Below are 25,304 nucleotides of genomic sequence, written 5' to 3' on the forward strand. Positions count from 1 at the left end.
TTATAGTAAGCACGACGGCGACAAAGCGACGGGGCAATGCGATTTTTTGAAGCTGGCAATATTTGATTTTTCAGGGGCTGTCGCCTCATGTGAAAGCCCCTAAACCAATCAATGGCCTGGTCGCCCGCGTCGCCGCCAAATACAACTTTCGCTAGCGGCGATGGCGACGGGCCATCGCGGCCACTATACGTTGATAAATAAGTTTGTCAGATAGTAAAGTGAGTGTGTATATATATATTTATATATGTGTGTGTATGTCTAGTGAGGATGGTGAACACGTCACACCACAGTATAGTGAGTGTGAGGTGTACATACATACATACATATATTTATATATGTGTGTGACAGTACCGTGAGTGTAATATGTGTGTGTGTGTGTGTGTCTAGTAAGGGTAGTGTACACATATGTTACACAGTATAGTGACAGTGTAGTTTACATAAATGGGTGTATGTGTGACACAGTACAGTGAGTGTGTACAGATGTATAAGTGACACACACACACACACACACACACACACACACACACACACACACACACACACACACACACACACACACACACACACACACACACACACACACACACACACACACACACACACACACACACACACACACCTCTCTCCCTCCCTCTCTCTCTCCTGTGGGCGGCTCCTCCTGCTTCCTGTGCTGTGTGTGCTCGGCCCCCGTGTGGTTGTGTCTCCTTGTTGTGCTGCTGCTGCTGCTTGTTATTATCAGTATTGTTGTTGTTGTGTGACCCTCCTCCCTGTCATGTCCTCCCCTCCTCTCCTCGCCCCCCTGCTCGGGGTGGTCGCACCGGGGGGTCTCCTCCCGCGGCCCCGAGCCTGGAGCCCCCGGGACAAGTGCAGCTACCTCGGCCTGTCCCACGGGAACCTGCGCGTCCACTACAAAGGTCAGCACCACCGGCAGGGAGGGGAGACGGGGCAAGGGGCAAGACGGGGTGTAATATGGCTACCGAGGGGGGGTGCCACAGAGGCAGATATTAAGTGCGAGGAAGTCAGAAGGGTGGGGTACTGGGGTAAAAGAGAAACGAGGGGGGTTGGGAGGCAAATCATGACGTAGGGGGGTAGAGGGGCACCCACAGGCCTGGAAGGGAGAGGGTTCCTGGCTGCCTTATTATTGTTCTTACTCCCTTCTCCCTCCCCCACCCCTATTTGGTATAAAACAACAACACTCCTGAAGTGCCCAATTGAGCCCCCCCCCCTCCCCCCTTATACAGTGAGGCAGGGGAGTTGTTGTTTGTTCTTCCCAGCCCCTGGCCTTCTTTTCCCTCTTAACCCTTCCTCTCCCGCACTGAAGGGGTTAAGGGGAGATTTATTAGATGATAACCTAACTCCTGCAGTGTCAACACCCTCCCATCTCAGAGGTTATCAGCAATGACCCCCCCCCTCCCTCGACCAAAGGACATTGATAAACCACTGCAGGAGTTGGGTTACCAGCAGCTACCCTCGCCCATCCCCCGACTTCTGCAGTGCACAATCTCACTGCTTTTTAGCCTTAAGCAATCCCATATAGACTTCAATAGCGCCTCGCTGAATAATAATAATAATAAAAAAAAAACGCCAGTACATTCGCTGGAGTGCTTGGGGTGCCCCCAAGATGTAGTCACAGCGTCATGGGGTCTCTGTCACTCCAGGGGCCCTGTGACACTGGCAACGTCATGGGCAAGAAAAGCTTGTTTGTCAGGTTAAATCGCGTCCAATGGAGCGTGGGACGCGATCTGAAGGGAAACGGTCGAAGAGGACTCCTTCCTGTTCTGGGCTAAGGGGCGCAGTGCCCCCCAACACTCAAAGGGTTATAGCAGCAATACCTGAACTGGGGGGTAACCTGACTTTTTTTTGTACCGATTTTGACACAGAAAAAAAACACAAAAATACGTCTGCGCGGTCATTAATTCAAAGTCGCAACGTCCTCTGCTGAAGACATTGCAAGTTTCTATCTGCTGACCCTGCAGTCATTTTGTGTCCACCGCCCGGTGGCCAAACCTGCTCATCGTTCGAGAACCGAGAAGATAAATAGCGCGCAGCCGGGATTGCCGCTTTAAAATGGACATTTCACGGTTAAGGCCTGAAAGGTTAAGCTTATGCGCTGACCCGTGCTGAGGCGAGCTGCTGCTCGGCAGTGAGCCCCTGCAGCCGCAATGAGAGCGGCTTTAGCAGGGGCTCGCTTACGCTTACGCAAACGTGCGGAAGCGTAAAGTCTTATAAAATGTTTAAATTCAAATTCCAGGGAGCGCAGGGCCGGTCACGTGAGCGGTTCGCCCCAATTAGGGCGAACCAGCTCCGTGACGTCACTAGCCCGCCCCCGGACGGCGCGCTAACCAAGGCCAGGGAAAGCACCCGCTTTTCCTCAGCCTCAGCGTGCCTCCGCACGGGCTGAGTCACCATGGACTCAGCCTAAGAAGACCCAAGCCTCACTGCTTGGAGGTTGAAATGTCCGCAAATGATACCCCAGAGCGGGTGACAATACGATGGCAGCCGAATCCGCAGTGAGATGCATGGTGCAATAGAGGGATGCAGGGGTACAGCCTGCGGTACAAGGGGGGGCTATATTTGGTGACGCGAGGCTCCCAAGGACAACAACCCCCCCTCCCCTGCTTTTGCAGATCTCATACCCTGTAGATTTTGATCCACTTTCTACTTGCAGGACAAGTAACACCGAGAGCGGTTAACGGGGTATTTCTGTATAGGCCCAAGCGGCCGCTCCGGCTGTTAATGACCAAAACTCCCCTTTGACTTCAATAGGGATTTTTGACTAAAAACTACCCAGAGGCCTCTGCAGCAATATAAAATAAGACCCTAAACTGACTGCTGGCAGCCTGTGGTGAGGTAAATGAAAAAGTAGCGGTACCCCCTAATACCATCGGCCTTCAGTCACTGTCCTGGTCTTTTCCCTCCTGAATACAAAGGGAGAACAGGTCAGCTCCTGCGTTCGTGGTTTGTCTTTTAGTGTTTGGGGGGGCTGGAGGCCAACGCAGCTTAATCCTGTGACTACTTCAACTGTGCTTTTAGCTTCTCTAAATATCCCAGAGGTTGTGGGCATTGTAATATATAACAAAGACACAGGAATATAGGCTCATATATATTCATACAGGTAGCAGAAGTCATTTTGAGTCCCGCAAACATAATACGGTATTTAAATATGTATTCAACTGAGCAAGCTAAAACTGGATATCCATTATTAATGGCAAATGATTGCTAGCTGTTTTGCATTTTATTTTTTACTTCATTTAACATCTCTCTTCTTGCCCTTTCTAACGCCGTTTTTAAAAATTGTAATCCAAATCCGATGCTCCGTTCAGGGGATATGTGTTTTGAAATATTGTCTGGGAGCTTAAAATGGATTCTCCCCCTCCCCCCTTATAGCCCAGTGAAGTCTACAGGTTAAAACGTTTGAGGGTTTAAAAGAGCAGGAGATGGTCAGGAGTAATATACTGAGTTAAACTCCTATATGTTTCTTTGGGTGGGGGGAGGGGGATGCTGCTTTTATTAATAGTCTCTAATAGCATGCCCACTTTAGTCAGTAAACCCGTGTGTGTTACTTTTAGCTTCCTCCCCTCTCAGGGATATCAGTAAAGCAGCAGTCTACAAAATTATCCCTTTGCTGCCATACACAGTGTAGCTTATTAGCGCCTAAATCCTATTCATCCCACATTTACAAAGCGGCGATATGTTTGTTTTTTTTTTTTTTTTTACTGTATTGGAACTAGGGTGTCCTCGAGCTAAACCACATGAAGTTCAGCTTCGGGGACCCCATGGCTCCCGAGATGGTTATTGGTGCAATTACTGTTGTTTCTGCTCCCTGGAAGAAAATCAAAATGAACGCCAAATCGTGCGGGTTCTCCTGCGCCAATAGGAAACTGCAACGTCATCAGTGATGCCAAGATTATTCGTGATCGCGATATGCCGGAGCGGCGGTGGCACCAATTTGCCCAGACCCAGTAGGGGTCTTTTTGTTATGTTCATTTGTTTTAAGAGCATCCAGGGATTCACAAAATGATCAATAATTCATCAAAAGCAATTATCCTAAAGTGAGAAATATTTCAAACTTTGCTCAGTACCTTCCCTTAAAATTGCTATATATACACACACACACACACACACACACGTATCGCATACAGTAAATACTGTATAAGTAAAATATCAATGTCATCTCTAGATGGGGAGAAGAGCATTGAATCCTAAGGCTTTTTGAAATCGTTCTCCATTTAACGTATATTTATATTTATCCCTTTCCATTAACGGAGATGTGGGTAAATGTGTTTTGCAAATCGCACATATACCACTTTTCAGACATGAGTGGCTTTAGAGGTGCAATTGCCACATTTACAAAAAAAAATCTACAAAATAAAAAGTAACGAACCGGAAAGCAAATAATTCTGCATTCTCTTTACTTTTTTTCCAGCCTCTTTGAAAATTACATGGTGCTAGTACGGTGAGATTTTTTGGTAACAGGCAGCCATTTTCTACATACCCCATATTAGTGACTTGGCAAAAAGTTGTGGTTGTTTGCCTGACCACATGGAATCCTGACTCCATATAAGCAGCTCGCACTGACCGCAGGTTTTTTTTATACAAGTTCTCTCCTTGCCCTTTCAGAGAGTGTTTTTATTTATAAAATCTGATGTTTTGTTCCAGAGATATGAGCAGTTTAAATGGTTAGGCCCAAATCCACAAAACTCCTATTGAGATGAATGGGAGCTGAGTCGTGCTAAAGCGTGCCACCCTTTTGTGGATCTGGGCCAAGTGTCCAGGAGGTTACAATTAAGCTCTCCCCAGAGCCGTCCAAATGTTACCATGATAACCTTAAATGCTAGAGATTAAGAAAATCGCCATTTTTAACACTTGATTTAAAAATATATTTTAAAGAGCAGAGCGTTCTGAGGCCGTGCGACGCAACTTCGCGTCAAAACAAATGCATTGAATCCGGCCCGTGTGTTTATATTAGGAGCGGCGCGACAGCTTGGTCGCAATCGCTGGAAGTCAATTCAGTTTGATTTTTTCAGCGACCGCAGCGTGACGTCAGCATCGCCGGTACTATTAGCACGGCCATAGTGCGTGCGCGCCAGTCCTGCAAATAGATTTGTGTGGCTGTCGCTGAGCGATTTGTGTCCTCCGTTGATGTGCGCGATGGAGAGGCGTGGCTGTGATGTCACCAAATGAGGTTCGCCCTCATTGGTTCAACGGCTCACGTGACGCGACCGTCGCACGAAAAATCGAATTGATTTGTCTCCAAATCCTGGTGCTTGCATCGCATAGCGCGCAGTATGGACGGACTGATGCACTTAATTTGTTCGTGCGGTCGTGGTCACTAAGTCCACAGCCTAAGGCGGAGTTTATAGTAATGGCGACGCGACCGCGTGACGTCACACGTTGTCGTCGCTATAGCGATTGTTGCCCTGAGGTGCAGGATACCTCGGGAGGGCGACGGGGCGTGGCAGAGGTGTGGCCCGTGACGTCACGCGCGCGATTCGGCCTCATTGGCTGATGTCACGCTGCCGTTGCTGGCCAAGACAAAAATCCTTGCCTTCAGCGATTTCGGTCGCCATATGGCTGTGCAGCGCCGTCGTGGTCGCGCCCACTATGGGCACCCGCGACAGACTTCAAGTACTTGTGACGTCGCCCGTGGCCAGTACTATAAGCGCAGCCTTAGGCTACGCTTATAGTGACGGCTACGGTCGCTGGAAAAATCAAATAGAGATGACTTCCAGCGACCGCGACCAAACCGTTGAGTCGCGCTTACTATAAGCACACGCGACGGCGACAATGCATTTGTTTTGCCGCGACGTCGCGTCGCTGTCGCCGGCACTATAAACGAAGCCTAAGGCAGCAATATAATAACATTGTATGAGTTAAATCCATATAGGCACCCGGAGGTACTGCTGCTTTAACCATTGAGGCAATTTCTTGACCCCTTTCCGCATCCCCCAATAACCTTGCACTTCCATCACTCTATGGATGATTTGTTGCAAGAAACTTATTTGCATTTCCTCTCCTTTTTTTCTTTGACGTGTCGCATTTAACACCATTTCAAAGCCTACATTATTCAGCATCATATACCTAGTGATAAAACAATCGTCATTTAACCCTTTGGGTGTCCCAGGACATACCCCCCACCGTCCCGGGGTCTGGCACTCCAGGGGCCCGAGGACGTAGTGACTACGTCCTGCCAGCAGAATGTGTTAGTTTTCCAGGGGAGATCGCGTCGGGAGCGCAGAACGCGATCTGCAGTGAAGGGGCAATGGAAGAGGAGTCCTCTTCCGTTTCCGTGTTAAGGGGCGACACCGCGCTCATGTGATCGCCATGCGCCCAGAGGGTTAATTCAGTGCTTTTCTAGCTTTGTTCCACGGGTTTCTATGAGAGGGTTACCAACAATGTCCTGAGACCCAGATTAGTTTTTTGATGACATTCTTGACCCAATATTTATATTGACATATGTGTTGATTTAAAAATGCGAACAAGTTATAGTCCTTTTTAATTGTATACAGCAAATGAAAATATCACTTGTCAGCACATTCGCCCGTCTCAGGTCTGCAACCCTGTCTGAGTCATGTGAATGTGCTCACACGCGATGGTTTCATTTGCTATATGCTACACGGGGGGAGGATCTGGGTCACTTTTATACCCAGCATAACTTATATAAGGTGTGGTTAATTGTATATTATAATATTTGATAACCGTAATGTTTTCGTATAAACCTAGAATAGATAATTTCGGGTTCCCTAAAGTCGCAATACATTTGTAAAGGGTACCACGGGTCTTAAAAGGTGGAAACCCACTAATTTACATGATAGAAATAACATGAATCGGTGGCTTTTTAAAGTGGTGGTGTTGCAGGTAACTTGCAGATCTAGGGGGCGTGGATTTCTTGCTCGAGACGTTGAGTTCGCTTCCTGGACTCTGTGCATGTGTACAAGGTGTGGTATCTCCGTCGTACGCCGTACACAGCTGTTTTTGTTACCACCTCATCTGGTTTGGGTGGCAGCTTGTGGCTCGTCTGCAGACGGAAGACGTATGTTTTATGTAGAAACATGGTCACTCTGATGACACATCCAAGTATGTGCTGATCTCAGACGTGAGATATTTATGGAAATGGCTTTCAGGAATAAAAGGGGGGGGTATGAATCCCAAAAACTTGTTGACTCTGAATTTTTACATAAACCCCCCTCCCCCCATACAATATAAAAATAGAGCTTCCTTCCAGATATAACTTGAGAAGTAAAGTGAATGATTCAGTGTGTGTTTTTATTTTCTACAGACGAAGCAGTGACATAGGGAAACGTCAAAAAGCGAGGTGTACGCTGTACACATGTCACTGTACAAAGTTGTGTTATTGCTAGTCTAATTACTCATTAAAATGATGCATGTTTTGTGTGCCCACAGTACTTGGCTTCCTTCATTATGACGACGTCTACTGTGAATTATTGGCTCGCAAGCCCTTTTAGCAAGAGAGGAGTTAAAGTGCAGGGTGCTCATATTTTTCAGGACGGGGATAAAATTCCCATATCCATAACAGGGGGGGGGGCTCACAATTCATCCCTAACCCCTCCAGCAATGAATGGGTTACGGGGAGGGGGGTGGGCCTGCAGAAAGTGTGAATGAGGAAATGACTGGTTGCGATTCACTGACTCATACTTGAAGTGACTCGCAGCCAGCATCATCTCCCATCGTAAAATTAACACTGCACAACTGGGCCTTTCTCGCCTGGTGTATCCAATCTCAAATCCGAGCTGGGCTGGATGAGCAGCCGTGAAATGGCTGAATGGCAAGATGGTGATGCACTGGATTGCCTTGCCAACCCACGTTGAGAATTAAATCCCAGAAGTTTGACTTTGCTCTCCATTCAGAAGAATTTCTTGATTAGCTTTACCCTGCTTTGTAACGTGTAAGTGTTGTAATAAAATGAAAGCACTCTGACACATTATTACATTCGGTACAGAATATCTTTGCTTTTGCTTAAATGTCCTCTAAAGAAATTGGTGTTTTGATATTTGTTGCACAGTATGACTTCTTTTTGTCAGCCTATAACTTGCTAGCTTTTTGGGTGCTGCTGAAACCCCCCCCCCCCCCCCCAACCCCCTTTTTTATTTTTTTTTATATAATATGTGGGAAGCAGGGAGTCTCCAGAGCTGAACCGCGTTAATTTCAGCTCCGGGCCCCGCTGTTTCCCGAGATACGTACCTCCTTAGGTGATGCCGGTGGCCGCCCGCAGGTTTAAAGCAGCAGTTCAAGCTGCCGTTTAAAAAAAATAATACAATTAAAAAAATTCCATTTAATATGTTGTGCATCAATACAATCTACACACTGACAAGTGATTAGTTAAGTTGCCGTTCTCCTGTAATCGATCGCCGAATCGGGGGTTATTTAATTCACTGTTAAGGCTGCATAAGAGTACCCAGGATGCAAAGTTCTGTGGGGAAGATCATGTGACCAGCCAGGCACTAGATACAATTGGTGCACTGCTAGAGAGAGGGCAGGGCTCAAGAACCAGAGCCTGTCTCGGAAGAGGAAGGGGATGTGACTTTGGAAATTGGTTTCTATAGAAAAAAAAATACTTGCTACATTATAATACATTGATAAAAAAATATATATATTATGCTACAAGTATTTTCTCATAGTACAGAACTGATTTATTTAAAAAAAACACATGTATGATATTGCTTGAACTGTAGCTTTAAATGTTCCGGTCACGCGGGCCAATAGGAAGTCACAATGTTACTATGTAACAAGATATGACGTCACTGCTTCCTATTTGGCCCATGTGACGTCAGGAGCTTATTACATCCGCCATTTCCATAGCCCCACATAGCAAGCAGGGGGTCTCCGGAGCTGACATTATCGAGGTTCAGATCCAGAGACCACCTGCTTCCATCCTATAACGCTAAAAAAAATGTAAAAAAGGAAAGCATGATTAAATTTAAAGGGGTAATTCCTTACAGGACCAAAGTGCACTAATGGCAGTGACACGTTTAAGGGGTTATATCCTGCTGTGCGGTGCCTTTTTACAAAAATGTGAGAACTGCAATTCATAAGTAATATCTAAAGAAACAAAAACATCTTTTGCTTCTAGCACGGTTAGACTTCAGTAAGGAAGCTTATGAGATTGCAAAATTATTTACAAAAGGTTGGGGGTTTTTTGGGCTGGCTACGTGGGATTGCACAGTTTACGTCTACGCTTATAGTGCCTGGCTACGCGACGTCGCTCCGAAACAAATACATGGACTCCGTCGCAAGCGCTTATAGTAACCGCGACGGAGCGACCAAAAATTTTGAAGCTGGGTAAATGTGATTTTTTTTAGAGACAGTCGCCACATGTGACCGTCTCTAAACCAATCAAATTGCGCGGCCCGCCCCTTTTAGTGACGTCACTGGCCTTGTCGCCAGCGACGGGGGACGTCATCGGTCGCGTCGCCAGCACTATAAGCGTGGCCTAAGGCGTAAGGTTCAAGGGGTTTTGACTTAAACTTACCAAGTACGGCTTAGGTTTGCAGATGAAAGGAATGCAATATGCATTCATGTTTGCATTTTAATTTTCTAACATAGTGCTGTCCAGATGGTAGCTCAGATGTCTTATGCCCCATGATAATGGGATGTCAGTTCAGTCGTGACACAGCTGATGAATCAGGAGGTAATATCGGATTTGCTGGAGGGAGACCTCTTAGTAAATATAGGATAAGAGGCATCGTATTTCAAATGCTGTCAACCAGTCTTCCCCATGCCTGAGAAGATTTTAGCCAGCTTCCTTTGAATGAACTCTTCTTTCGCTTTGAGAAGATGGCTTCACTGAGTAGGGGCCACGGGAAGATAGAGCGATGGCAGGCATTGGATGGTAGAAGTGTCACAACACACAGGGATCAATGTACATTAAAGAGATGATGTGCTAGGAACACGCATAAACAGATCAGGATGAGCTGGGTGGAAATGTTTGGTGGCATGCTTATAATTTAGAGTGGGAGGGGGGTGCAGCACCAAAATGCCACTGAACCTCTCGCTTCTAGGTCATGTGATCAGGTCCGGCTGCTGGAAACAAGTGGAGGGTCCTCCACGCGTTTCAATTGGGTTGGTCGCTCTGTCGAAGTGGTCAGCTCGATCATTCCCTAAAAAGCAAGCAAGGTACCATGTCGTACCTGACGTGCCTCATTAGGGCACTCTGAAGGTTAATTACGTTGTTGGCTTTCTACACATGCCTAAATTGCAGATCACAGTGACCCTGTTTGTAATCAGTTGTGTCCTTCACACTTGTAAGTGGCGCAGCTGAGTGCTTGTGTTAACCACATTGGTGGTCAAACGAAAGGCGGGTATGTGAGGTTTCACTGTTTTCATTGGCTTGGGTCTCCCGAGACTGGGCATAAGGTGTCTGCATGATTGTACATGCGGTCTCTGGCTCAAGTATGCAGTGCTGCTGTTTTAAAAGGTCCTCTCTACATCTTGGAGGCAAAAGAGTATGGTAGGCTTCATATAATTGTATTATATTGACAGGACATACATTGTAAAACCAGCACATGGGTTGGGATAAAGGGGCATACATGGATTACATGAAACTACTGTATGTAATGCTTCATGTTCCACATGGTGACTGTCATAGCAATCTTTATGACCTATGGGACCTCTGCACCTTTACAATTTTCTATACAACCAATATATCTATATGACGACTTTTTCCTCCATGTATTCGCAGGGCATGGCAAAACCCCAAAGGATGCAGCTTCAGTACGGGCCACACACCCGATCCCAGCAGCCTGTGGGATATACTACTTTGAAGTGAAAATTATTAGCAAAGGAAGAGATGGGTAAGTATGATTACTCACAAGTACAATATGTACTGTTTTTATTTAAGTAATAATCCCAGATGAACAGGGCATTGCTGGCCGAGGCGACGACGAGGTAACCCATTACAGGTCCGAGGTAACCCAGCCAGGGCATTATTGACAAATAATGCCCTATTCTGAGGGAATTGTTATTATTATAGGTTAAATGTAGACTTTATTTTTTAATATTCATTTAAAAAAAAGACACTTTTGTTCAATTATATTGATTTTATTAACAGGATATTCTACATTTTCTTGTGTTTTTACTGTAGTTGTTTATTAAAATGAAATTGTAAATATACTAAAGCCCCTCTCAATAGATATACAAATACACAAACACACACTGCAGCCCCCTTTAACACACACGCAAACTCTGCAACCCCCCCGCCCCCTCTATACACACAAAAACACGGCAGGCCCCCCTCTGAACACACAATGCAGCCACCCTTCTGTACAAACACACAATGCAACCCTCCTCTGTACACACACACACACACGCACACACACACACACACACACACACACACACACAGCAGACACACACATAGCAGACACAGACACCCACAAAACACACAGCAGACACAAACACCCACAAAACACACACAGCAGACACACACCTTCCTCCTCAGTGTCTCCTGTGCGGGAGCTCTCTGCAAGCAGGGAGAGGAAGGAGTCAGTGCCTGCCTGACGCCTCCTATCCAAACCATCTCCCCTGTCTCGAGAGCTGCTCTCATTCAGTGTGTATGAGAGCTCAAAGCTGATTGGCTGAAAAACATGGCAAGATGCCAAAAGGGCCATTACTGAATGGATAATGCCTGGAATTTTGACCAATCAGAGAGCTGGAATGTCAGTAATGCCCAGAATTTCTGTGTAGCCTATAATAGCAGTATTCCTTATTTTGTTACCTTGAGGTAAATTAAAATGTAAAAAAAAGTTTAAGTGCCTCATTTTATATTTCTGGTAAAATAGGTACTTATAAAGTGCAATAATAGTAGAAACAACAATATCTCTATGTTAAAGCCCCTGTGCTCTAAAACAAGGAATATAAATATTTATTTATTTTTTTACATTTTTTACAGTTATATGGGGATTGGTCTTTCCACTCAGGGCGTCAACCTGAATACACTTCCAGGTATGTCCTGTTATTTAGAGTGAATGAATTATGCTGGCAAGACAGATCATAACATGTACAATTCATATTTGATGAAATCACATGTTGGAAATAGATTATGTATAGGTCTTATTTAAATATTTATGTCAAGTAACGTAGTACTGTCAACCATCATAATTTTAAATGTATGAAAAATAGAAAAAATGTGATTACCGCACAGCGTTTTAGCAAGACCACCTATAGAACGTGTAACATAAGAGCCAGGACGCCAGCCACACGTGCAGCAGCCAACACCCGGGCCTTAGCCTAACAGTACCACCCTAGAGCTATATCTATCCTTTATTCTACTGAGTCAGTGAGGGACAATGGAATAAGTGTGTTATCATATAAAGGACAGGAAGCCTGGATTAGGCATCAATATAGAGGCAAACTGACATTCTCTCCTAAATATTGGGTCTCTTGTTCCTCACCATCTTGTCCCCGATATACTATACCACCCCGCTGTTCCCGACTTAGGATAGATGAATAGTGGGCATTGTCCTCATAAATATGGTGGTTATAATCCACATACCCCTTGTTCACTTGAGTAGTTCTGTTTATGTTACTTGTGGTGTTCTAAACTAAAATAAATAAATGTCACGTTTTATAATAGCCCATAGGCGTGCTACAAAGTACATGGGTCCTTTTCTCTCGGTGCACACTCCTTCGTCTGTTTGTAAATGTGCTTAAAAAATAAAAGCATTGACTGGTGGGAATCTTACAGCCCGTTGACTGGTGAGTACCTTACAGCCCATTGACTGGTGGGTACCTTACAACCCGTTGACTGGTGGGTACCTTACAGCCCGTTGACTGGTGGGTACCTTACAGCCTGTTGACTGGTGGGTACCTTACAGCCCGTTGACTGGTGGGTACCTTACAACCCGTTGACTGGTGGGTACCTTACAGCCCGTTGACTGGTGGGTACCTTACAGCCCATTGACTGGTGGGTACCTTACAACCCGTTGACTGGTGGGTACCTTACAGCCCGTTGACTGGTGGGTACCTTACAGCCCGTTGACTGGTGGGTACCTTACAGCCCGTTGACTGGTGGGTACCTTACAGCCCGTTGACTGGTGGGTACCTTACAGCCCGTTGACTGGTGGGTACCTTACAGCCCATTGACTGGTGGGTACCTTACAGCCCGTTGACTGGTGGGTACCTTACAGCCCGTTGACTGGTGGGTACCTTACAGCCCATTGACTGGTGGGTACCTTACAGCCCGTTGACTGGTGGGTACCTTACAGCCCGTTGACTGGTGGGTACCTTACAGCCCGTTGACTGGTGGGTACCTTACAGCCCGTTGACTGGTGGGTACCTTACAGCCCGTTGACTGGTGGGTACCTTACAGCCCGTTGAATGGGGTGGTTATCTGATTTTAAAGATCAGTTGTGTTTCATAATACAAAATGTAATGTAAGATCTTTGGAAAATCTAATACTATGAATATGTAATTCCTTAACAAAGGTACAATCTCGTCATTATAAATCTTAATCAATATAAAATATTTAGCACCTTGTTTTTATTATTTATTTTAGCTTGGAACTTTTCTTTTTAACAACAACTATATTTTGCTATCACCAAAAATATATCCCGGGAGTGGCACACGATGAAAGTTAAGAATCGCTGTGCGTAGCTCTTCTTATTATAAGAGTTTAATCAGTTTTTTCTTTCATTTCTGTGACAGAAAGTAGACAAAGTCCTAGCGTGTTAATTCTTTAGAGAACGGGATTGTTTGCAGCTTTGGATACTTTGTTCTAGTCTGCATAGAAGATGTTCAAAAATGATGTTATGCATGAGATTTTAAAATAACATATTTTTGCTTCGCAATGTGTAAACTGGCCACGAAAAACAAATGGACATGTTGATTTTGAGTGGTACAGTACATTCGATACAAACATGAATGTGTTGTTATTGATATTCCTGTTGTTTGTGTTACTATCATTACGTCTCTGCCGCATGGACCTAAAGGTTGGGATAAGCATTCCTATGGTTACCATGGAGATGATGGCCATTCGTTCTGTTCTTCCGGAACCGGGCAACCGTATGGCCCGACTTTCACCACGGGTGATGTCATCGGCTGCTGCGTCAACCTAATTGACAACACCTGCTTCTACACCAAGAACGGACATAGTCTAGGTAATGTGCAACTGTGTGTGAAGTAATAAGTACCGCCCTGTTTATCAACGTAGGCAATTAAAATAGTGTCAAGCGGGGACTGGTGACAAAAACCTACATTTCTAATCTATACAGGCATACCCCGCATTAACGTACGCAATGGGACCGGAGCATGTATGTAAAGTGAAAATGTACTTAAAGTGAAGCACTACCTTTTTCCCACTTATCGATGCATGTACTGTACTGCGATCATCATATACGTGCATAACTGATGTAAATAACGCATTTGTAGCCAGCTCTATAGTCTCCCCGTTTGCGCACAGCTTCGGTACAGGTAGGGAGCTGGCATTGCTGTTCAGGACGTGCTGACAGGCGCATGCGTGAGCTGCCGTTTGCCTATTGGGCGATATGTCCTTACTCGCGAGTGTACTTAAAGTGAGTGTCCTTAAAGCGGGGTATGCCTGTATGTCACATGGGAGGGCACCTGTGGTTTCAGTATTCACTTTCATTACTTCCTGCATGCAATTGAGGTTACTGGTGTATTAAAAAAATAATAATAATAATAATAATTTTACCTTGATTTTTGGTGTCTACTCAGCAGGGCATTTTCAGCTCCACAAACTTTAAATCACAGTAGTCCGAGCAAACTGTATACAACAGAGATATTGTTGCTCACTGGCCAAGACGTAGAGAGATCTGTGCTGGAGAGCGGTTTCATTTACTGTACCGTTGCAGCGCTGCCGAGGCATGTACCGTAGCCTAAGGGCCCGTAATACATGCTTGAAAGGCAGGGTTTCAGTTAAAGATACAGGTTGCTAAGAACAAATGAATGGTGGGTAGACGTCATTGTCAGGATCTGGTGTAAAGTACCGGTAACATTTTATTCTCACATGAGGCTACCACTGTCTGGTCCCAGAGATCCAACTTTTAAAACATAGATGTGTGTAAATGTGAACTCATAAATACGTGTTGATTTTTTTACTCCGAATCTTACAATGTAATGTCATTTTTCCCCCTTTTATACAGGTATTGCATTTACAGACCTTCCGGTAAGTTCTAATGTACAGTGTACACTAAAATGGTTGATATCGTATAAGAGTGAACCATTGTACGATAAACTTTACCTGCAGTAGGGCCCAGGTACTGGTGACAGACAAAGAGCCCACTTTATACACATGGGCAGATGTCATAGACCAGCGGTGCGCAAACTGGGGGGGGCGCAAGATTGTTCAGGAAGGGTGTGGCGGTTGCAGAAGCCCCACGCTCTTCCCCCACGGCATTTAAATTAATCCCGGGGGATCGAGTGAGGCCTTCACTTATCTTCTCTTCACAACGCCGCGAGGTCATGTGACATCACATTGGCATGGCAACGTGACGTCACGTGACCCCGCTGCGTCATTTGACGCCGGAGAGAAGGTAAGGGAGGGGTGGCGAGCAGGCAGGGGGGCGCAGCAGGAAAAGATTGCGCACCCCTGTAAGAGACCATAAGTGTGTGTGTGTGTGTGTGTGTGTGTGCGCACACACGCACGCTATAAGGAGGATGGCAATCCTAGAGCCTTTCATACAGCTCTTGGGACCCCATACGATCTGGCGAGAAGATAATGTATCAGCAAATTAGTGTTGCCACACTTCTCCCCATATTGAGGAGGTGGGATTAGTTTGGTGCTCACATAGTGGATTCAGGATACAGGTAACACGAGCAGCAATTGGGATTCAGTTTCTCGCTGCTTCGTTTATTGAAACTTGACTGCAGGCACCAAGATTTGCATTATTGTGGCAACACCTCTGTGTATGAACACAGAACTCGCCAGTGCCGGTATAATCTCTCTTGACATAGAAAATAGATAAATAAAATCACGGGACTTTTAGCAGACGTTTTGCTGCTATACAGTACACATTCTGTTTAGGGCCAGAAAGCCTCACAAGGAGGAGTTATCCGATGGTAACCAAACTCCAGAAGCATATTTGTTGCACTGTAATGACAGGCGACACTTCAGAAATAGAAAACTAATTTGCAGAAGAATAAGTTTAGACATAACATTTCTCACTGGTATGGTTGTTTGGGGGGAAAATTGCAGTAAACCGGCAATATTAAAGTTTCTTTGATTAATTAATTAGAATTGTCTATTAATACTATCGAATTTAACACATTGTCCACTGATAACAAACCCCCTTGCAGAGACAGGCGGGGGAGATGGTATGCGGCGGCGGCGGGCCACCTGGGTTAAAGGATAAGCCGGTAGGGGAATCAGCACTTGTTACACAGACAGAGCAGGGGGAGAGCGCCCCCCAGCGGTCCGACCCGGAAGTGTTTCTTATTTCCTCTGTCTGCTGCTAGAGCGCGCTCTTCCCCTCGCACCGTCCTGCTCTGCCTGTGTAACAAGTGCTGGTTCCTCTACCGGCTTCTGTTTAACGCCGGGGGCCCGCCGCCCCATACCATCTCCCCCCCCCCCCCGCCTGTCTACCACCCAAAGGTAGGCATGGAGGAGGGGGAGATCTGATGATGAGGGGGGAGCTGATGGTGAGCAGGAGGGGGAGAGATGATGGGGAGGAGGAGGGGGAGAGATGATTATGATGGGGAGGGGGAGAGACGAGGAGAAGGAGAGATGAGGATGGGGAGAGTTGATTAGGATGGGGAGGGAGAGATGATGATGATAATGAGGAGGGGGAGAGATTCTGAGGGATGATGATGGGGAGAGATTATGAGGGATGATGAGAGCATGGGGGGAGGGAGAAAAACAATTACTGTCAGTATTAATATTAATGGGGCCCTGAGAATATTTTTGCCTGGGGACCCGCGCATGTCTTGCTGCGCCACTGCTCACTAGACTAAATGTTCAAAAGCATGATAAATAACCACTCCGAGTCAATGTATTATTTAACTTGTACTTGTTAAACCAACTGTTCAAATAACGCACCCATTTGTACACTTTGAGTAGCACAGCTGCCTGCAGTCACAGGTTGGTGAACCTTTAAGGGCCATTCTTGTATATCTTGGTACCCAAAATATTCCTGAAACTGATACTGAATAAAAACTGTGTTCGGTGACCTTACAAACATTATTTTTATTTTCCACGTACAAAGTTTATTGAACTTTTGTTGGGGAGGTATGCGGGGGGAGGGGGGAATACAGAAAATAAAGTAGTGGAAGGGGGGGGAAGGAAGGACACAGTTCCAACACTTAACATGGATCACACCTTTAGATATAGTTATACAATCATCTTAAAAAATTGTTATATGTTGTGCATCATCTCCAGCCATCTCAAATCCACTGCCTACCTGTGGATCCACGGGTCTCAAATCCTGTGGGATTTTTTTGTAGTGTGTTTTAGAAAGGAGGAGAGTTTTTCCATCAACATCATTTCATTAATCCTGTTGATAACTTGTTGCCCTGTGAGTGGAGCTGTTGGTTTTTCCAGGAGGCGGCTTTCGGACCCCTCGCTGCCGTTAGTATGCGGGAGATACGCCTGCGCTTTGTCGCCTCCTATTCTTACAAACATTATTTAGTAGACATTCTGAAATGTATGAATTATTGTTTGTTGTACAGGTTATTAAATAGACAGTCCTAGACCTAAACATAACGTACGTAACTTATTTATGTATAAGGTTTCAATATTTATGCTATTTCGTTTTCATTTTTATGCACACTATGCTAGTCTACAATACAGATGTTGCCTGCATACACACTAGCTGCAAATAGTGCATTCGTTTCCAACATATCACACTGTAAGCACATACAGTATGAGTAATATAACAATGATACATTCTGCTATCAATCCTTATGTGAATGAGTAGGTTTAAGTTACGTACAATGCATACAGTACTTTATATTGGGTATAGAGATTTAGGTGCTCAGTCGGTGAAACATTGTCCAAAGGTTTTCCTCATGTACAGTACATGGATTTCCCAACCCATTATTTTATTGTTCTGAGTTATGACTCAATTAAACATATACATGTTTTAATTCACTGAAGTCCACCCACCGTCACATGATTCTGGTACACCAGGCTTTATTCTACAGCGGATGAGTGCTCTCCTTGGGGTTCTTTTCTTTCTGTGTACTCCTTAATAGTTTACCCCTGATAGTAGCACCTCCACCAGTCCAGTCCAGTGAGCAGTAGCGAGGGTTTCCCCTCCCTTCCCACTTCCCCTTCCCCCTCCCCTAGTTCGGCATGGATTTCCCAACACTGAATCAAGCCCTGAATAGGAAGAAAATAAATACTCCTCACCCTTTATGTTACCTGTTCTACATAAGATGCGCTGTAAAGAAGCAAGGGTGGAAATATGTCAACCCGTTGTATCTTTTTGGCTTTCCAAGGTGTGAGGAGATCAGTTGTAGAATGATCTTTGAAGCCAATTAATCAGCGGAGATGTCTCCTGTCAATGTATTATAGCTGGTGGTGATAAAAGCATGTGTCGACTCGTACATAGAAATCCTCATACATAGAAATGTACAGTATAACAAATACCTCCTTACGAATGGGAGCTTAATATCTGTTTTGCTTTTCGTTAATGTTACAAATAAGTCACCGCTGCCCTACTTTATTGAAGATGAAATACTTTTCTGTGAGCGCTCAGCTCTTTCACAGAACTGATGGGTGATGCACAGATCAGGGCATCCTGAAGTGAGGAATGGGAGCTCTTGCGGTTATAAAAAGGGACGAAGTAAGGAACACTGTGTATGAAAAGAAATGTCTTAAATGTTTCTCCCTTAACCCCCTCCCCTCCCTCCTATTTGTTCTGTCGCAGCCAAACCTGTATCCAACAGTAGGACTTCAAACCCCAGGAGAAGTGGTTGACGCAAATTTCGGGCAGTGTCCTTTCGTGTTTGACATAGATGATTACATTCGAGAATGGAAAACCAAAATTCAGGCTCAGATTGAAAGGTTCCCAGTGGGGGGCGAGTGGCAATCGGTGATACAGAGGTACGTGCCAGGAGTCCGGCAGAGTTCATACATTCACATGACCGGGGGAATTAAGCAGGTGTGTAGACCTGTGAATAACAGGCAGGCACGCTCGGGGGTATTTTGTCTTTGTATACATCACCCTGAGGCTGTTGTCAATAGTACAATTGTTGACATCAAAGATAAGTCTGAAATGGTAAATGAGATTCCCAGTTTGTGGTTTGATGGAGGAACATGTATGTATGTATATATGTATATATATATATATATATATATATATATATATATATATATATATATATATATATATATTTTTTTTTTATTCTTGCTGTGTAACATAGTCTAGCCATTATAGAAGGATACAATGATACAGAAAATGTATTAAACCTTCAGTGGACTGGTCACATAATAGGGTTGTCAGCCACATAGAACAATGCACGTATGCTTGTCTCTCTCGAGCAATTTAACCACACATCAGGTGCAAGCGTTCACCTTTAACATCACTCTTTTGCATTGTTTACACTTGAAAAATACACAACATTCTATTACTTTGTTTTTTTCTTGCTGGTTTTTTTATTCTCTAGGTTTATCTTTCATTTGATTACAACAGAAATACAAATGGATAAAAAAAAAGGCCATACAAAAAAATGTGAATTACTAGACTGAAGGGATAAAGGGAAATTGTTGAATCATGTGACTTGTTTATCTTTTTATTTCTCATTTTACCTGTCTTCTGTTTAATCCGTCATTAAATGAGATGTGCATTTCAGTCAGTGAAAAAGTTGCTTACCTCCACCTTTAACTCTTTAACTATTACAGCGTCGTAAAAAAAGATTCCAATTATTAGGAGCCTGCTGGGGAAAAAATTGGTGACCCATAATTACTTTCTCAATGGTTGTATAGTTACTTTCTTCCAAATGGTTTAAATGCCCATACTAATGTAAGGACAAAAAATATATGTATTCTCCGCTTACCTAAATAATGCACTCACAAGCATAAGAGTGTAACAAACGACGGAATACGCCACAATCACAGGAAATCATTGTAAATAGTTCTATTGTGCATACAGAAAGATCCTTTTTCTATGCACGGTATTACTATTAAAATGATTTCCTGTGCCTTGGCCTTATTTTGTGTAGTTGACATACGTCCATAAGCTCCAGTTGCCTGACTTTCTGCAAGGTTGTTTATATTGCATGTAAATCTGGCTGTGTTTACACATTCCCTATTACATGAAACCATGTGCTATTAAAGTACTTGTTATCGCCATATGGCTGTGTTGTAGCATCCTTTGCTTCCTTTGTGTTGTTAGGATGGTTTCCTCGTACCTTGTACATCATGGATACTGTTCTACAGCTGAAGCCTTTGCCAAATCCACCGACCAGACTGTGCAAGAAGAGCTCGCTTCCATCACAAATAGACAACGTAAGTGAAGAAGAGGTGTGCTCTGGACTGAAGTGTATACCTGCTTAATTCTGCAGTATTCCTGCTTCGGATTGTACCTAAATACTCGACTACAAATGTATCTGTACATTGAGTCATCGCAGTGGTATTTATTATTAAGGCCCGCTGTTACTTACATCCTTCCACTCATGGGCATGGCTCATACTAGGGATAACTGACACCATGTTGATCACCTCACAAAATCTCATGTACAGTAGGTTTGAGAAGGCAGGCGTCCGAGTTGGCTCCTTGGACATGTCTTTGTGAACAGAACCGTGTGCAAAGGCCCTGGCCTAAAATTAGCCTGGGTTGTTAGTGGCTAGTTGCTGTGATCACATGCCTGACTGGGACTTGGTTGTTTTTATCTCTATTGACCCGTGAAAGATCATTTTCTGATGTCTGATTTGCAGCTATGCACCTGAAGAACATGTTAACGTGTTATTCAGTAGATTTGTTGCAAATTGTGTTAACATGTTGGGGAACTAGCATTAGAATGGTTTATAGATTAAATTATAGTGTACGCAGGGCAGGTTTCTTCGAGTGCATTGGGTCTGGAACTTTCAGTCCTATCAGTATAGTTACAGCAGGCTTATGTACCCACAGATATTCACACAATTGACATGAGAATATTATACAAAGCTAAAGGACATAACCAATGTGTTATTTCCTCGTCATCCACATCTGCAAAGAATACCATTCCACCATTTATATATTTACAATTATAGTCAAGTGGGATATCTAATTGCAGCAAATCTGAAAGCTCTCATTCTAGACTGTAAAAAAAAAAGAAGAGAGAAGTTTTTTCTTTATTAAAAAAGAAAAGCATAATTGGCAAAACGTTAGTGGAATATGTGCCTTACTGTAATTTAGCTTTAAAATGTCTTAAGATTACTTCACCTTTGCATCTGAAATAAGATCCTTTAACTTTCAACCCGGGTGTAAAACGCTGATTAATTTTCTGTTTGTAATTAAATCTCGATGATGCAAGTGCCGGCCTTTTTTACAAGGCCAATAAAGCAAGACTATAACGCTGTTAAAATCAGACATCATACATTATGTATTGGTTATATACAAATTCATAATGCTCACTAAATCTAAATGCATCAGATTCATTTTATTGCCGGTTTTCCTATGCTTCTTAAAACTGAATGCACATTTCTTTTGGTATACAGGAATTCAGAAATTGGTGTTGGCAGGAAGAATGGGAGAAGCCATTGAAACAACACAACAATTGTATCCGAGTTTGCTAGAAAAAGATCCCAATCTTTTCTTCACATTAAAGTGAGTCTCTCTATGTAACTTGTTACAAATAACTGGAATATTTGCATGAGTTTCAATTGTAGCATAATTTAATGTGTTTATAAAGACTTCCAAACCCTCTATGTTCATTCCCCATCTTTAAAGTGCCTACTGGATCTTCACAAGCTTTTATTGAGTGGAACACACCGACGTTCACATTGACGATGAGCTGTGGAGGCCCAAAAAAAGCCTTAGGCCCGGGCCATAGAGGGGGGGGAGCCGGGCTGAACCGCGCGGACGCTGAAGCTCGCCTGCAGAAGCTGTGCGATTCCACGCACATACAGGCGAGCCAGCGTCCGCGATCGGAGGTGGGGGGAGACTGAGGGAGGCGGGGCAGTGACGTCGCTGGGCCAATCGCCCGTGACGCACCGACGTCACGGCGCCGTGACGTTGACGCAGCCCCACTCTCATTGGAGGTTTTCAGCCGACAGCGCGCTGAAAAATAGCTTGGCGCTCGGCTGAAAACTCCAAAGCCTCCGCACGCCTGCGGACGCTCGCGTGAGCCCCCTCTCAAGGCATCCTCATTGAGGATGCAGGGGCTCAGCGCGGAGCGTCCGCACGCCTCAGCACGGCCTGTCCTTGTATGGACTCGGCCTTAGAGTTGATGTGACATTCAGTGGCGAGAAAAAGTTTGTTAAACCCTTAGGATTTTCACCTATTTCAAACCTAAAATGTTATTAGATCTTAATCTAAGTTCTAATAATAGATAAAGATAACCTGATCAAACATGTGACGCAAAAGCATGATACTTTTTCAACATTTATTCACAAATGATTCAACATTCAATACCCATGTGTGAAAAAGTTGTGAACCTTTATCTATTATTGAGACTTAGATTAAGATCTAATAACATTTTAGGTTTGAAATATGTGAAATATTTAAAAATCCTAAGGGGTTCACAAACTTTTTTTTATCGCCTGTGTGTGTGTGTGTGTGTGTGTGTACATATATATATATATATATAGTCAAAGTGTGGAGATTTGCACTCACGTTTTGGTGTACGAGGCAGATGCTTGTCCCATAAGTGGTATGTAGACGTGTGGTAACCAGGGGATCCTGATAGCCAAAAGAAGACAGCACACTGCAGAGTTGGTATCAAAAAAAGTGTATTACGTGGCACAGGGCCGCCAACATTTCGGTCCCGTTGGGAGGACCGAAACGTTGGCGGCCCTGTGTCACGTAACACGTCTATATATATATATATATATATATATATATATATATATATATATATATATTCCGAAAGCTTAGTAGACTTGTTTTTCAGATTTTTACTGTACTCTTGTTAAATCTTTTGTTTTTGTAATATTTAACCAAACTCCTCTCTTGAGAAGCATTTTCTTTCTGACGGCCCTAATTGAGAAACAAGATCTTGTTGTTTGCCATTTTCTCAATTTTGGAAACGACCAGAGATCTCAACCATGATGAGTTTTTAGCTGTATTCAGACATTTTCCAGCAAATTCTCTTCCCTAAAAACCACCTTACAGTATTATAAAGCGATATGGAGATTTCCAAATGGCAGTAGCTTCTTGTAAAGTACACCTAGTTTGGCATAGGTTTTGGATGACAGGGTATCAATGTGCATCCCGTTAAATGGGAGTCAAACAATATGCCCAAGTATTTAAAACTAGTAACAGGAGTTAGGCTGGAGCTCAGTCATTGTAAGCTTTAAAAATGTTGCCTTGGTCCCAAATACCCTTGTTACAGTCTTGTCAGTATTTAAAAACTGAATGTTTTGGGAAATCTAATTTTCAAGTCTAAAAAAGTCAGATTTTAAGTATGTGTTGAAGGTCAGAGAGGCTATGGCTGTGTGCATATAAGATTGTGTCATCTGCATACATGTGTATTGAGGCTTCCTTACAAGCTGTGGGAAGATCATTAATGAACACTGAGAAGAGTAGGGGCCCCAGAACAGAGCCTTGCGGGACACCACAGGTGATGATATCCAGGGGGTTGGAGTTAGAGCCTGAGATAGACACATGCTGTGATCTACCTGATGGGTAGGAATGAAACCAGTTTAAAGCATGCTTCCCTATTCCAGAGTACTGCAGTTTGTTTAACAAGATAACATGATCAACAGTATCAAAAGCCTTTGCAAAATCTAGGAATATTGCACCAGTGAGTTGTCCCAGTTCCATTCCACACTGGATTTCATTGCAAACTTTTAGCAGGGTAGTTACCGTGGAGTGTTTGGGGCAAAAGCCAGATTGGAATTGTGTAGGGAAATTTGTCTTTGTATAGTAATCGCATAATTGGGAGTGAACACATTTTTCCATGACTTTGGATAGTACTGTATTGGGAGAAGAGAGATTGGCCTGTAGTTTGAGACAGTGTTTTTGTCCCCACTTTTGAAGATTAGGACAACTCTGCAGACCATATCCCTAAGACCTGGAAAACTGCCAGACAGGATAGAGTTGACTATGGATGCAATTGGTTTGGCAATGGCTGGGGCACCAAGTCTTAGGAACTTAGATTGCAGTAAGTCAGGTCCACATTGGCTGCATAGTTTTAATTTGAGGAGCGCTTGTGTAATCTCCTCTTCGAATACTGGGAGAAATTGAAAATTGTGGGCAGTGTTGGAAGAGGGTGGGGCTATAGTTCTTTGTATTTAAAACAAGTTAATTGCAAAAAGTGTCCTGCACATTTGGAGCTAGTTCATGGACATGAATAATACTGTTATACTTATGAAGTTCCTATGTTATACAGGCATACCCCGCATTAACGTACTCAATGGGACCGGAGCATGTATGTAAAGCGAGAATGTACTTAAAGTGAAGCACTACCTTTTTCCCACTTATCGATGCATGTACTGTACAGCAATCGTCATATACGTGCATAACTGATGTAAATAACCCATGTGTAACAGGCTCTATAGTCTCCCCACTTGCACACGGCTTCGGTACAGGTAGGGTGCCGGTATTGCTGTTCAGGACGTGCTGACAGGCGCATGCGCGAGCTGCCGTTTGCCTATTGAGCAAGATGTACTTACTCGCGAGTGTACTTAAAGTGAGTGTCCTTAAACCGGGGTATGCCTGTATGGCAGTTCAACTGTGAAACCCTTTTCAAATACATTGTGACTCAGAGGAAGCATAGCCCTCTTATCTTTTGCATGTAAAAATGCTACTGAGGTGGCAGGGCTTATAATATTTTTACGTAAGATTGTAGCTTTCCATGTTGGATGTATTCATAATATATGAATATTACATTTAATTCAATATATAAATTATTACATTCTAAAATATTGCAAAAATTAAAATAAATAAATGAAAGCGTAAAATGTCCATGATTACCAACCTTCTCTTCGGGTGCCCCTGCTAACTTCTCCTGGAACTTCAGGGTTCCAGTGAACACATGATGAAAACCATTGTCCTAGTTCTTCTTTTGGAGGTGGTTAAGCACTTAATTCTGCTACCTAACATTTTCCTTTGCTTAAATATTTTTCAGAGTAAGGCAGTTCATAGAAATGGTGAACGGTACGGACAGCGAAGTAAGGTGTCTAGGAGGCCGCAGTCCTAAGTCTCAAGACAGTTACCCAGGTAGGCTTCAGCCCTACAGAAGCCTCAA

General features: G+C 43.9%; 1 protein-coding gene across 1 annotated transcript in view; it reads left to right on the top strand.

Moving 5' to 3' along the window:
* Positions 1 to 641: 641 nt before the first annotated feature.
* RANBP9 (RAN binding protein 9) overlaps positions 642 to 25,304 on the top strand; it is a 34,145-nt gene continuing 9,482 nt past the window's right edge. The window contains exons 1-9 of the mRNA XM_075585668.1: positions 642 to 914; positions 10,700 to 10,811; positions 11,909 to 11,961; positions 13,947 to 14,114; positions 15,120 to 15,142; positions 18,843 to 19,018; positions 20,310 to 20,422; positions 21,613 to 21,721; positions 25,185 to 25,276. Of these exons, the coding sequence (XP_075441783.1) occupies positions 773 to 914; positions 10,700 to 10,811; positions 11,909 to 11,961; positions 13,947 to 14,114; positions 15,120 to 15,142; positions 18,843 to 19,018; positions 20,310 to 20,422; positions 21,613 to 21,721; positions 25,185 to 25,276 (988 nt within the window). The 5' untranslated portion in view covers positions 642 to 772. The remainder of the gene's footprint in view (positions 915 to 10,699; positions 10,812 to 11,908; positions 11,962 to 13,946; positions 14,115 to 15,119; positions 15,143 to 18,842; positions 19,019 to 20,309; positions 20,423 to 21,612; positions 21,722 to 25,184; positions 25,277 to 25,304) is intronic.

This window comes from Ascaphus truei, chromosome 2 (assembly GCF_040206685.1).
Source record: "Ascaphus truei isolate aAscTru1 chromosome 2, aAscTru1.hap1, whole genome shotgun sequence".
Lineage (NCBI taxonomy): Eukaryota > Metazoa > Chordata > Amphibia > Anura > Ascaphidae > Ascaphus > Ascaphus truei.